The sequence below is a fragment of the Xiphophorus maculatus genome, chromosome 20, assembly GCF_002775205.1.
Source record: "Xiphophorus maculatus strain JP 163 A chromosome 20, X_maculatus-5.0-male, whole genome shotgun sequence".
In the NCBI taxonomy this organism is placed as follows: domain Eukaryota; kingdom Metazoa; phylum Chordata; class Actinopteri; order Cyprinodontiformes; family Poeciliidae; genus Xiphophorus; species Xiphophorus maculatus.
Window position 1 is genome coordinate 13,309,941 of NC_036462.1, and position 14,603 is coordinate 13,324,543.

Sequence of the window (14,603 nt, forward strand, 5' to 3'; positions counted from 1 at the left end):
GTTAACAAGCCTGCAGCTCTCTGCTTCAGCCAATGTGGAAATGATAAACAGATTATTTATTTAGCTCCACGTAAAAGTTGCTTTCAGTAAAGGTTATTAAGAGAATGGCTTTACAATGTGCTCTGAACTCTTCAGTTTACACTTAAAAAAACTCCAAGAGAAGTTCCTGGAGTCTAGTGGGGGAAACAGGAAACAACACTTGGATGTGGAATAACTTTGGGACTCTCTAGTTTACATGACAAAGTATATTTTGTCTGAGTAATTTAGGACAGGACTGCAAGGATAGAGAGTTTCTGTAGGAATCTACAGAAAAGATAAATAGAAGTGTTTTTGTCCAGTTTAAATATTATTGATTATGAAACAACAACAACAACGTACATCAGACACAGATAATCTATAAATCTGGCTAGAGAAAAATATGATCCCTACCTCCACCCCTAGGCATGGGTTGTGACTAGGGGTGGAGATGGTTGTTAATGCTGCAACCATTAACAACTATCAATAAATGCAATAATTTCTCAATAAGTTTTTTACATGATGATGTGATGAAATTTTGACGACTCTTCTTTGCAGAATTGCTGCTTAGTTTTTGGGCAGTTCTATCGAAGTTTCACAAAAGGTCATATTGGTTTTGATACCCTTTCCCACCCAATGCATTAAATCGTGATTTGACTATTTACTCGTTATATTTGTGCAACGTAAACATTTATTTAATAATTTGTAATATGTAAGTGTGATGAAAATAAGAAAACAGAAGGGAAAAACAGGACAAATATGTTTTCATAGCACTGGATGGCCTCTTAATTAACTTAGGATCTTCCCAGATGTCAATGCATATCAGTCACACAAACTGGAGATTACGCAGGACAGACAGCCATTGTTAGTAAAGCAATTCTTGGATAGGTTCCAATTACTTAAAAACCCTTACATCAAATATTGCACAGTTGTTTAGATTTGATGTATTGTTTTAATTTATTTTATTAATTTTATTTAGGGCAATTTTATAATACTCCATAAATGGGAACAGTTAGCCTTTTTTGTATGTTACCTTTGTCAGCTGAAGCAGAAAACTTCAGTTATTAAATACTGCCATCTTGTGGCTTAACAAAAAAACAGCTTGTGCTGGTAATTTCTCCTGGCTTTTACTTTGATGAATCTCAATAAAGTAACAAATCATTAAAAATGTAATTAATTTAATTGATTCAGTGAAAACAGTGAGGTTCACATGTTATACAGATTCATTTTACGGACAGAAGTAAATTTCAGACAATGATTTTTGTTGATTTTGATGATCATGACAAATGAAAAAACAAAGTTCTCAAACGTAGAATATTTTATAAGACCAATAAATTTTTTATTACATGTATGCTCCAACTAATTTAAATAAATATGCTTGGATAAAGCCATCTGTAAAATGGCCAGTTTCTTTAGTTAGTTTCAAAGATTGTCATGTCAGTGACATAGTGACTGTGTCTGTCATAATGTAACATTTCTATATTAAAAACATTTTACTTTGTCTTTTGCCATATTACAACATTCTGATTAATAAAATTTAGATTAACAGTAATAAATGCTCTAACTATACAATTCTACAAGTAATTAATTTAGATGAGTATCACTTTAGCATTGAATTACTTCAATTAATTTTTTGAGATGCAGTTGTTCAAACTATATATTTGATTTTAGAGTAGCTTTGGTAATCATTAAATCACTGTAACCCACTATAATGTTCTGTACTTTTGTGCTATGCTTGTTGAAGGCTTTATTTTATTTACAAGAATAAAGGAATAATTTGACTTTAGAAATAAACACAACAGAATAAATTTAGATTTGAGGAAGCATGACTGTGGGATAGACTTACATTGCAACAGTTTGATCAAAGTATCTTTAATCTCCAACACAAAATCAAGTTTTCATACTGAAAATAAGAAATAATTCTTAATTTTATCTAATTACTCTGTGTAAGTTTTGCATATTCTCTTCTTTAGCCATAGCATTTGAGCATTTCACACTTAGCTCAACATTTGGCTCCACCTCCCCCCATCAGTCCCATGTGACTTAGTGACAGGAAGAGGCTCGAGTGCACTTGTTTCTGTGGGTTCAACTTCTTTACAGAACCAGGAGGCCAGGGTTTTTACCGGTGGGAGAGGTTTTATTTGCCCAGAACCATGGATTACCAGCAGAAACTGGCTGAAAAACTTACTATCCTCAATGAGAGGGGCAGTGGGGTGTTGATACGTATGAACTACATTAAGAAGGTAAGGGGAAGAAGAAAGCTTTAAAGGGCGTAAGGGATGAACAGCAAAGACAAGAAATAAGGAACTCCTTACATTTCCTCAAATTTGTTTTTTTAAATGAAATGAAGAATTTTAATCAAGTTTTTTATTAAAAGTTACACTACAAAGTAATAAGACAAGTGATTACTTGCATGTTGTTGTTATTTACTGGTAGCTTATAAATGTTTATTTTCATTTTTAATTAGAGTGATTAATTAATGTTGCTTTAGCAAATATTGTTCATCTCTAAAACAATCAGGATGTACAAACGTTTGTCTAAATGACAGACGTTTTGTTTATTACACAGTCGGTAAGTCGACTCTGTGTTTCAATAGTGATGGTAAAAACTGCAGAACTTCTTGAACCCACTCTGAACTGACACCATGATCAGATTCCAACAAGGCAAATTAAGGTTAGCTTTCTGTTGTTTCGAACTAATTTGACCTTCTGAGCTCAAACTGTGGGCAGTACAGTTTGCAAACTGCAAGTGAGCTTCTTTCTCCAAAAAGGAAGTGCAAACAGGAAGTCAGTGGTGTCTGTCATCTGAAATTTCAGTTATTCTGAGCTGCAAGCGGTGACAACCAGACGTTTGATTGACACAAACAAAGACAGATAAAAACAAAAAAGAAAGAAGACAGAAGTCAAATATTTAAAATAAATACAATTTTATTAGCAATGTAGAAGATTGTTGTTTTTAGCCCAAAGCTGATTCAAGAGGCCTACTTGTGAAACTTTTAAAAACAGTGAGGCCTGCTTGTGAAATGACTGGAGAAACACCATGTTTGATGTTCAATCTGGATTTATGCATTTGATGTCAGTGGATATTTTTATTTACATCATTGATATTGATTAATGGGTACATGAACAGAAGGGGCAGCTGAAAGTGCCACTGATATTGCTAGCGGCTGATGTGTAATTTTTCATTTTTATTAAGTTGATGTCCCAATTGTTTGCTTCAACTCTCCTCCAACCCAATATATTTTTGTGTTAATATATTATTTAATGATCTCTGTATGTTTAGTCATTGTGCTAAAGATTTCTACTTCTCAGTGAGAGAGGACTGACATGTTTTAACTTTTATCTAGAAGTTGCTTAAATCTAAAACATTCCTCATTAATATTTTAATCACTTTCTACTATTGCAACTTTAGTTTTTTAATCATTTGTTTTCTTTTTTTCTTTCTCTAGCTATGTGCAGATCCCAAGCTGCGTCCAGGCTTCCTCTCAGATAAAGTGATGGAACCTGCTGTCAAGTACATAAATAAGAAATTTCCTAATATTGACTACAGAGGAAACATTGTAAGCAGATTTAATTACCTCATGTGATATTATGTTTCCCTTCATTAACTTAGTTATTTGGGCATATCAATTCAGTACCTTTACATATCACCAATAATTCTTATTTTCAATATTACAGCAAAACCTGACTTGCATCCAGCGACAGAAATCTGAGGTATTAGCAGCCACAGCGAGCTTCTACGACTCCTTCCTGGATGTCATAGAGTTCAGGGTGATTACATTTTTTTTCATCTTTCTCCTGCTCAGTGATGTTTTTCCATAAATAAAAACATAATAACTTTGACATTGCTTTGACTCTGATGAATGTTTCATGAACAGAAAACTGACATAGTAAACAAGTCAGTTTTCTGGATTTATGCATTTGATGTCAATTGATATTTTTATATAAAAAGTGCCACTGATAATGCTAGCGGCTCATGTGTTATGTTTCATTTTTATTAAGTTGATGTCCCACTATGTCATTTATATGTCAATTATATGTCATTCTTTAGTTTCCAAATGAGAGAAGAAAAAAAACCTTGATTCTCATTTTCTCACAAGTTGTTTATTAAATCACGTAAAGCTTTTATTTTATCACAGGAGGAAGCAAATAAGAATCTGAAAGAATTAAAACTAACCAGATTTAAATTAGTTTGTTATAGATGTTGCAGTAACCTCTTTTGGTCAGTAGATGGTGGAATTACTGAACTGGTTCAGTTACTTTACAGCAGGATGAATATAACAGAATATTGGAAAACTAGAAAAACAAAATTTCTGAAGAAATTTAGCCGGGGCCTGCCAAGGCGCGCCCGTCTGGTTTGTGCCCGGCGTCGTCACGCTACAAATTGGCATCCGCAACGTAATCAAGTTCAGATTTCTTTAGCCGAAATCTCTTTGCTTCCTTGTCTTTCGTTAGGCGATGAAATACGTTCATGTTTGGTTCGGTTCAGTTCTACTCTAGTGGGCAGACTGTACCGCAGCTGCTGCGCTACAGATATTTCTCCGCTGATTTTCAGTAAAACTCTACAACGGAGAACCTGGAGGTTCTGGTTCGGATGAACAAAATAAACCCAGATATTTTATGTTTTATTATTTGAAATTATTGATAGGCCAAACATAATGAAAAAAACTCAGATCATGAAGTTATTTTATGTAATTCAAACAAAAATTATAATTTACATCATACCAAGCTAATATTATGTAGTTCTGCTGTTTTTCACTGTCGGCACAAGACGGCAGCTGAGAGTATCTGTATCCGAAGCAACTGAGTCAGTGAAGTAGCTTAATATGCTAGTTCCGGTTATTTGTGACAATTTCTGCAAGTCACAATAGCTCTAGGTTGAGGTAAAACAAAATTGCCTTATTTCAGCTGATCAGATTGATGTTAACAGCGATTTTATAGCCTAACAGGTTTCACGAAAGCCAGTTAGCAAAGTGCTAACATGTGAACAAATTGCGGTTCCATCAAGCTAGCAGCTACGCTATCAGAGCCACAACAAAATATCCCACAGCAGTCAAACTTTTAAAATCGATCACATTTCTTAAAGAACACATTACATTTAACAACTGTAAGCAGTTCTAATAATATAGTAATGAAATTAAATAGTATATTTTATGGACAGAACACAAACACTTCTTACCTTAACCAAGGAGAGTCGGAAGGAGAAAGCTCTTCTTCTTCTTTTTGTTTTTAATGGCGGTTGGCAAGCAACTTAATGGTGTGCATTACCACCACCTACTGGTATGGAGTGTGGATCAGGGCGTGCATTACCGCCACCTACTGGTATGGAGTGTGGATCAGGGCGCAACTTAAAAAAAAAAAAAACACTAAATCCTTTCTATCAGTTTAGTTTTCTTAAGAAATTTTATGAAATAACATAAATATTCAGAGGAAGAGGAATATCCCAAAATATCTGGAATTTTTAACTGTAACTTATTCTTTAGAAGCCTATTATTATTATGCTTCATTTTAAAGTTCCAAACTAATTCCATGTGTAACAGTTACTCAGTTAACCGCTCCCCAATCTAAAGTCTTACATATAATCCTGTTACCTTCCAAAATGTAATAACCGCTTTATTTATTTTGTGTTTAATTAATATCTTATTAAGTTTAAATGTCTCTATATCATGTTTCCTTTGATGTTGCTCTTAATAATTCATTATATTTTTTCCAGACTTACAATACTTTATTTCCATAATTCTACTTTGTTTTAAGGACACCTTAGGTAAATGATCTTCCATTTCATTTCCTGCTATATCTTTATGAGCTGGTATCCACATAAACCTAATCTCTATTTTAGAGATGCTGGGTTAGACAATTCTCTTTTTGAGCCAGCTGGGGGAGACAATTCTCCGTTTTAGCCAGTAGGGTATTAGGGTGTAGGATTTGTACCATTGAATTATAATGGGGTTTTTTTCGTAGTTTTTTGCGAATTATGTCGCCATGTTAATCCCGAATCCCACCAAAAGTAATAGCTGGAATGGCGTGAATTTTCTGCACGTTTTGATACCTCTTTTGTAGGTGTGCACGCAGCGGTATGAGCCGCATTAACGGTTACGGATGAAAAATAAAGAATAACTAGAAAATTTCGGAAGAAATTTAGCCGGGGCCTGCCAAGGCGCGGCCGTGGGGTCTGGGCCCGGCGTCGTCACGCTACAAATCGGCATCGACGCTAAAGAACGCCGCAACGTAATCAGTGGCATGCGGAGAATCGCAAGAACGTTAAGTGAGGCGGACGTGCACCATTCAGTATTATAAAGTAAGTATATCAGCTAAAATCAGCAGAAACGCTAATGTTAGCGTCATTGCTTTCATCAGTATGTGGGAAATCACTAGGATATTTTCTGTAATTGATTTACTCCATTCAGTATACTAAACATTGCTAAAAAGTAAAATAAATAGCTAATAGCTTATTGAAGCTAAAATGCTAACGCTAATGAACCTTGCATTGAACTGTTTAGTAACAGTTCAATGCTCATAAACTGCAGGAAGGCAGTTCATTAGCATTTACCTAATGATTGTCACAAATATAAATTTTCAATAACGCACACACACACAACATATTACAGTTTAAAAATATATATTGACCTTATGTTAAAGATTTCTACAAACTTTTTACAGGTAAAGTTTACAATGAACCAAAATTACAACATTTAAAGAATACCATAAATTTAAGAATCTAATGTCTCTGCAATAAAAAGAAATTGCTATCTTTTTTATTTTTAAACAACACCTCATATTGTTAAATAACTGATTTTATGTATTCAAGTTTTAAATATTACATTTGAGTTTGCATGGATGTAAAATTACTGCTCAGTTTAAAAATTACAGTATTTTTAAACTGAGCAGTTTAAAAATATGCTCAGTATTTTTAAACTGCTCAGCTAAACTTCGCTCTTTAGCTTGTTAGCTTGTCGATGTTTCAGTTTTATTCGCTGGGAAAATTATTCTTTGTCTGCTTTGAAGATAAGCAGACAAATAATAAAAAACAAGTTTTGATATTAACTCTCAACTTCATTCACAAAACTTTTTCGTTATTTATTACACAACGAACATGTATTTCACATAAGAACAAAACAATGAGGTGACGTTGCCTGTAATTGAACACAAAGCTGATCCCTCTTCACCCTGTCACCAACTCACACACATCCTCATTGCGTTGTGTTCTGTAAATAAACAAAACACAAGCAAAATCAATAAACTATATGCATATTCCAGTATACTGAGTTTTGGTTTTACATTCATTCTATTTAAATGTAGTTTGTTTGTGCTTACCAATGTTTTCTGGCCGGATGTCAGGCACCATTTCCCCCTGGTCAGTTCGTCGATGTCTGGTTTTAGTTCTATTCTGTGGCAATCCGCAAAACGGCGTGTAGGTTTTCGTCAGTAATGCGCGATCTGTGCTTGGTCTTGTTTAAAGTCATTATTGAAAACATCTGTTCGCACAGATAGGTGCTTCCAAACGTGGACAAAACACGAGCTGCATGGAGTCGAAGCTGTGGCATCAAATCAGGGGGCAGTAGACGGTAAAAGTCCTCGATTGAAACATCACGGGACTTTGCTCTTTAGCTTGTTAGCTTGTCGATGTTTCAGTTTTATTCGCTGGGAAAATTAATAATCAGCTTGAGGTGACTCTGCTGCACTCTAGTGGCGAGAAGCCGTAATGTTGGTTGGTAAGAATCGGAAGGCATTATGGGATATGTAGTTTGTAGTCAATTCGTGCTCAAAACCTATTTTAAGTCAATCAATGGGGCTGTAAAACGGTGGTAGGGGGGAGAGGGCCACATAAAATGACGTAGCGGGCCACATGTGGCCCGCGGGCCTTGAGTTTGACACATGTGCAATAGAGGATCTATCTGCTGCTCATGCAAAACAGTCTATTTTAATCCCATGTGTAATAGTCATTGGGTTAAATCAGTTATATAATGCTCAAAACACAAGTAGCTGATGTAAAAATATTCAAGGCTTTTATTTTGAAATTTTCAGTATGCTTCATTTTAAAGTTCTGAACTAATACCACGTGTAAGAGTGCTTTGGATGAAAAAGTCAAATAAAGCCAAAAAGAGCAATTACGTCATGTAAAAATATTCAAGGCTTTTATTTTGAAATTTTCAGTATGCTTCATTTCAAAGGGCCAAACTAATACCATGTGTAACAGTGCTTTGGATGAAAAAGTCAAATAAAGCCAAAAACAGCAATTACCTGATGTAAAAATATTCAAGGCTTTTATTTTGAAATTTTCATCAAGCTTAATTTTAAATTGCCACACTAATCCCATGTGTAACAATTGCTGGGTTAAATCAGTTATATAAAGCTCAAAAGAGCAATTTTCTGATGTAAAAATATTCAAGGCTTTTATTTTGAAATTTTTGTTAAGCTTCATTTCAAAGGGCCAAACTAATACCATGTGTAACAGTGCTTTGGATGAAAAAGTCAAATAAAGCCAAAAACAGCAATTACCTGATGTAAAAATATTCAAGGCTTTTATTTTGAAATTTTCATCAAGCTTAATTTTAAATTGCCACACTAATCCCATGTGTAACAATTGCTGGGTTAAATCAGTTATATAAAGCTCAAAAGAGCAATTTTCTGATGTAAAAATATTCAAGGCTTTTATTTTGAAATTTTTGTTAAGCTTCATTTCAAAGGGCCAAACTAATACCATGTGTAACAGTGCTTTGGATGAAAAAGTCAAATAAAGCCAAAAAGAGCAATTACATGATGTAAAAATATTCAAGGCTTTTATTGTGAAATTTTTGTTAAGCTTCATTTTAAAGTTCAAAACTAATCCCATGTGTAACAGTTACTGAGTTAAATCAGTTATATACAGCCCATAGCAGCACGTAGTTCTAAAGGCCAGTTCAGTCCTGATCTGTTTCAACTGAGGATAGTTAGAACTACAATGATGCGTATTTGTAGTCCAAACCAGCAGCCAATAGCCTCTTGAGTTCCGTTGCTATGTTAAATAAGTTTCACACCAAGGTGTGAAGTGTTAGTGAAACAGCCTGAGAGCCTCAGAAAATCCTGTCGCATGACTTTGCTCTGAAGCACCGTGACAGAAAACCGTACGGTCTAGATAAATTTCGAAAACATTTTACCGGAGCAGACAGGCGTATCAATGTCAGGACCGATTTTGATACTAATCGTGCGATATTTGTGGGCGTGATGGCGATTTCAAAAATGATTTGGGCTGAAAAAGTTGTCTTCATCTCTCACTCTAATCAGCGAGAGAAGCACTCTAACTTTAGGAAAAATGAGAAACTTTGGGTCGCTTAGAGACAAATTGTGGACAAACCGTAACTGGTATCGACGAGCCGTCTTCACTTTCGAAGAGATCACAGACGTATCTACAAAATGAAATTTGAATGGCATTTCTAGGTGAATTTGTGACGACACAGACAATCCTCAAAAATAGGGTATTTCCAGGATTTTTCCCATTGACTTATAATGGGGTTTTTTTCGTAGTTTTTTGCGAATTATGTCGCCACGTTAACCCCAAATCCCACCAGAAATAATAGCTCCAATGGCGTGAATTTTCTGCACGTTTTGATACCTCATTTGTAGGTGTGCACCCAGCGGTATGAGCCGCATTAACGGTTACGGAAGAAAAATAAAGAATTATAATAATATTAAAGAGACACTTTGTTGGGTGTAGAGTAATAGGTTCCTGCCATTGCTTTGCATGGCAGGCCCCAACTAGAAAAACAAAATTTCTGAAGAAATTTAGCCGGGGCCTGCCAAGGCGCGCCCGTCGGGCTTGGGCCCGGCGTCGTCACGCCACAAATCGGCGTCGACGCCAAAGAACGCCGCAACGTAACCAGTGGCACGCGGAGAACCACAAGAACGTTAAGCGAGGCGGACGTGCACCATTCAGTACGATTTAAAATGTTGTCAAGGCTTTTATTTTGGAAGTTTTGTTAAACTTCATTTCAAAGGGCCAAACTAATCCCATGCGTAATAGTCCTTGGGTTAAAATAGTTATATAATGCTCAAAACACAAGTAGCTGATGTAAAAATATTCAAGGCTTTTATTTTGAAATTTTCAGTATGCTCCATTTTAAAGTTCCGAACTAATCCCATGTGTAACAGTGCTTTGGATGAAAAAGTCATATACGGCCAAAAAAAGCAATTACGTCATGTAAAATATTCAAGGCTTTTATTTTGAAATTTTCAGTATGCTTAATTTTAAAGTTCCAAACTAATCCCATGTGTAACAGTGCTTTGGATGAAAAAGTCACATAAAGCCACAAACAGCAATTACGTCATGTAAAAATATTCAAGGCTTTTATTTTAAAATTTTCAGTATGCTTCATTTCAAAGGGCCAAACTAATCCCATGTGTAACAGTGCTTTGGATGAAAAAGTCAAATAAAGCCAAAAAGAGCAATTACATGATGTAAAAATATTCAAGGCTTTTATTTTGAAATTTTCAGTATGTTTCATTTTAAAGTTCCGAACTAATCCCATGTGTAACAGTGCTTTGGATGAAAAAGTCATACAAAGCCAAAAACAGCAATTACATGATGTAAAAATATTCAAGGCTTTTATTTTGAAATTATTATTATGCTCCATTTTAAAGTTCCAAACTAATCCCATGTGTAACAGTGCTTTGGATGAAAAAGTCATATAAAGCCAAAAACAGCAATTACCTGATGTAAAAATATTCAAGGCTTTTATTTTGAAATTATTATTATTCTCCATTTTAAAGTTCCAAAGTAATCCCATGTGTAACAGTGCTTTGGATGAAAACGTCAAATAAAGCCAAAAACAGCAATTACCTGATGTAAAACTATTCAAGGCTTTTATTTTGAAATTATTATTATGCTCCATTTTAAAGTTCCAAACTAATCCCATGTGTAACAGTGCTTTGGATGAAAAAGTCATATAAAGCCAAAAACAGCAATTACCTGATGTAAAAATATTCAAGGCTTTTATTTTGAAATTATTATTATTCTCCATTTTAAAGTTCCAAAGTAATCCCATGTGTAACAGTGCTCTGGATGAAAACGTCAAATAAAGCCAAAAACAGCAATTACCTGATGTAAAACTATTCAAGGCTTTTATTTTGAAATTATTATTATGCTCCATTTTAAAGTTCCAAACTAATCCCATGTGTAACAGTTACTGAGTTAAATCAGTTATATACAGCCCATAGCAGCAGTAGTTCTAAAGGCCAGTTCTCAGTACTGATCTGTTTCAACTGAGGATAGATAGAACTACAGCGATGCGTATTCGTAGTCCAAATCAGCAGCCAATAGCCTCTTGAGTTCCGTTGCTATGGCAAATAATGGTCTCAGCAGGTGTGAGCTCTGAGCTGTGAGCTCTCAAACACACAAGTGTGTTTGAGCAAACACACTTTACTGAAAGAAAGCATTGGAAACAAATCCTTCTTGTTCGGAAACCGTAATACATATTCGAAAAGCGTTTCGAGCGTATGACAGTTCAATGTGTCTTCTGCGATAGTCCCGAGATTCATATCTGTACCTCACTCAGAGCATTTACAGCGATGAGAGAAAGAAATGTTGTGCCCAGATATGAACCGAGATGGGCTGTCACTCTAATTTGAAGAAAAATGAGAAACTTTGGGTCGCTTAGAGGCAAATTGTGGACAAACCGTAACTGGTATCGACGAGCCGTCTTCACTTTCGAAGAGATCACAGACGTATCTACAAAATGAAATTTGAATGGCATTTCTAGGTGAATTTGTGACGACACAGCAAATCCTCAAAAATAGGGTATTTCTAGGATTTTTCCCATTGAGTTATAATGGGGTTTTTTTCGTAGTTTTTTGCGAATTATGTCGCCACGTTAAGCCCAAATCCCACCAAAAATAATAGCTCCAATGGCGTGAATTTTCTGCACGTTTTGATACCTCATTTGTAGGTGTGCACCCAGCGGTATGAGCCGCATTAACGGTTACGGAAGAAAAATAAAGTTCTATAATAATAATATTAAAGAGACGCTTCTCTCCGACAATAGTAATAGGTTCCTGCCATTGCTTTGCATGGCAGGCCCCAACTAGAAAAACAAAATTTCTGAAGAAATTTAGCCGGGGCCTGCCAAGGCGCGCCCGTCTGGTTTGTGCCCGGCGTCGTCACGCTACAAATTGGCATCCGCAACGTAATCAAGTTCAGATTTCTTTAGCCGAAATCTCTTTGCTTCCTTGTCTTTCGTTAGGCGATGAAATACGTTCATGTTTGGTTCGGTTCAGTTCTACTCTAGTGGGCAGACTGTACCGCAGCTGCTGCGCTACAGATATTTCTCCGCTGATTTTCAGTAAAACTCTACAACGGAGAACCTGGAGGTTCTGGTTCGGATGAACAAAATAAACCCAGATATTTTATGTTTTATTATTTGAAATTATTGATAGGCCAAACATAATGAAAAAAACTCAGATCATGAAGTTATTTTATGTAATTCAAACAAAAATTATAATTTACATCATACCAAGCTAATATTATGTAGTTCTGCTGTTTTTCACTGTCGGCACAAGACGGCAGCTGAGAGTATCTGTATCCGAAGCAACTGAGTCAGTGAAGTAGCTTAATATGCTAGTTCCGGTTATTTGTGACAATTTCTGCAAGTCACAATAGCTCTAGGTTGAGGTAAAACAAAATTGCCTTATTTCAGCTGATCAGATTGATGTTAACAGCGATTTTATAGCCTAACAGGTTTCACGAAAGCCAGTTAGCAAAGTGCTAACATGTGAACAAATTGCGGTTCCATCAAGCTAGCAGCTACGCTATCAGAGCCACAACAAAATATCCCACAGCAGTCAAACTTTTAAAATCGATCACATTTCTTAAAGAACACATTACATTTAACAACTGTAAGCAGTTCTAATAATATAGTAATGAAATTAAATAGTATATTTTATGGACAGAACACAAACACTTCTTACCTTAACCAAGGAGAGTCGGAAGGAGAAAGCTCTTCTTCTTCTTTTTGTTTTTAATGGCGGTTGGCAAGCAACTTAATGGTGTGCATTACCACCACCTACTGGTATGGAGTGTGGATCAGGGCGTGCATTACCGCCACCTACTGGTATGGAGTGTGGATCAGGGCGCAACTTAAAAAAAAAAAAAAAACACTAAATCCTTTCTATCAGTTTAGTTTTCTTAAGAAATTTTATGAAATAACATAAATATTCAGAGGAAGAGGAATATCCCAAAATATCTGGAATTTTTAACTGTAACTTATTCTTTAGAAGCCTATTATTATTATGCTTCATTTTAAAGTTCCAAACTAATTCCATGTGTAACAGTTACTCAGTTAACCGCTCCCCAATCTAAAGTCTTACATATAATCCTGTTACCTTCCAAAATGTAATAACCGCTTTATTTATTTTGTGTTTAATTAATATCTTATTAAGTTTAAATGTCTCTATATCATGTTTCCTTTGATGTTGCTCTTAATAATTCATTATATTTTTTCCAGACTTACAATACTTTATTTCCATAATTCTACTTTGTTTTAAGGACACCTTAGGTAAATGATCTTCCATTTCATTTCCTGCTATATCTTTATGAGCTGGTATCCACATAAACCTAATCTCTATTTTAGAGATGCTGGGTTAGACAATTCTCTTTTTGAGCCAGCTGGGGGAGACAATTCTCCGTTTTAGCCAGTAGGGTATTAGGGTGTAGGATTTGTACCATTGAATTATAATGGGGTTTTTTTCGTAGTTTTTTGCGAATTATGTCGCCATGTTAATCCCGAATCCCACCAAAAGTAATAGCTGGAATGGCGTGAATTTTCTGCACGTTTTGATACCTCTTTTGTAGGTGTGCACGCAGCGGTATGAGCCGCATTAACGGTTACGGATGAAAAATAAAGAATAACTAGAAAATTTCGGAAGAAATTTAGCCGGGGCCTGCCAAGGCGCGGCCGTGGGGTTCGGGCCCGGCGTCGTCGCCAAAGAACGCCGCGACGTAAGCAGTGGCACGCGGAGAACTGCAAGAACGTTAAGCGAGGCGGACGTGCACCGTTCGGTACGATTTAAAATGTTGTCGAGGCTTTTATTTTGGAAGTTTTGTTAAACTTCATTTCAAAGGGCCAAACTAATCCCATGCGTAATAGTCCTTGGGTTAAAATAGTTATATAATGCTCAAAACACAAGTCGCTGATGTAAAAATATTCAAGGCTTTTATTTTGAAATTTTCAGTATGCTTCATTTCAAAGGGCCAAACTAATACCACGTGTAACAGTGCTTTGAATGAAAAAGTCAAATAAAGCCAAAAAGAGCAATTACGTCATGTAAAATTATTTAAGGCTTTTATTTTGAAATTTTCAGAATGCTTCATTTCAAAGGGCCAAACTAATACCACGTGTAACAGTGCTTTGGATGAAAAAGTCAAATAAAGCCAAAAAGAGCAATTACCTGATGTAAAAATATTCAAGGCTTTTATTTTGAAATTATTATTATGCTCCATTTTAAAGTTCCAAACTAATCCCATGTGTAACAGTGCTTTGGATGAAAAAGTCATATAAAGCCAAAAACAGCAATTACCTGATGTAAAAATATTCAAGGCTTTTATTTTGAAATTATTAT

The 14,603-nt window shown here is 35.4% G+C and overlaps 1 protein-coding gene across 1 annotated transcript in view; it reads left to right on the forward strand.

The window, feature by feature from the left end:
* The first annotated feature begins 2,081 nt into the window (after window positions 1–2,081).
* nckap1l (NCK associated protein 1 like) overlaps window positions 2,082–14,603 on the forward strand; it is a 69,284-nt gene continuing 56,762 nt past the window's right edge. Inside the window, exons 1-3 of the mRNA XM_005796975.3 lie at window positions 2,082–2,258; window positions 3,464–3,574; window positions 3,693–3,785. Coding sequence (XP_005797032.1) covers window positions 2,169–2,258; window positions 3,464–3,574; window positions 3,693–3,785 — 294 coding nt within the window. The 5' untranslated portion in view covers window positions 2,082–2,168. The remainder of the gene's footprint in view (window positions 2,259–3,463; window positions 3,575–3,692; window positions 3,786–14,603) is intronic.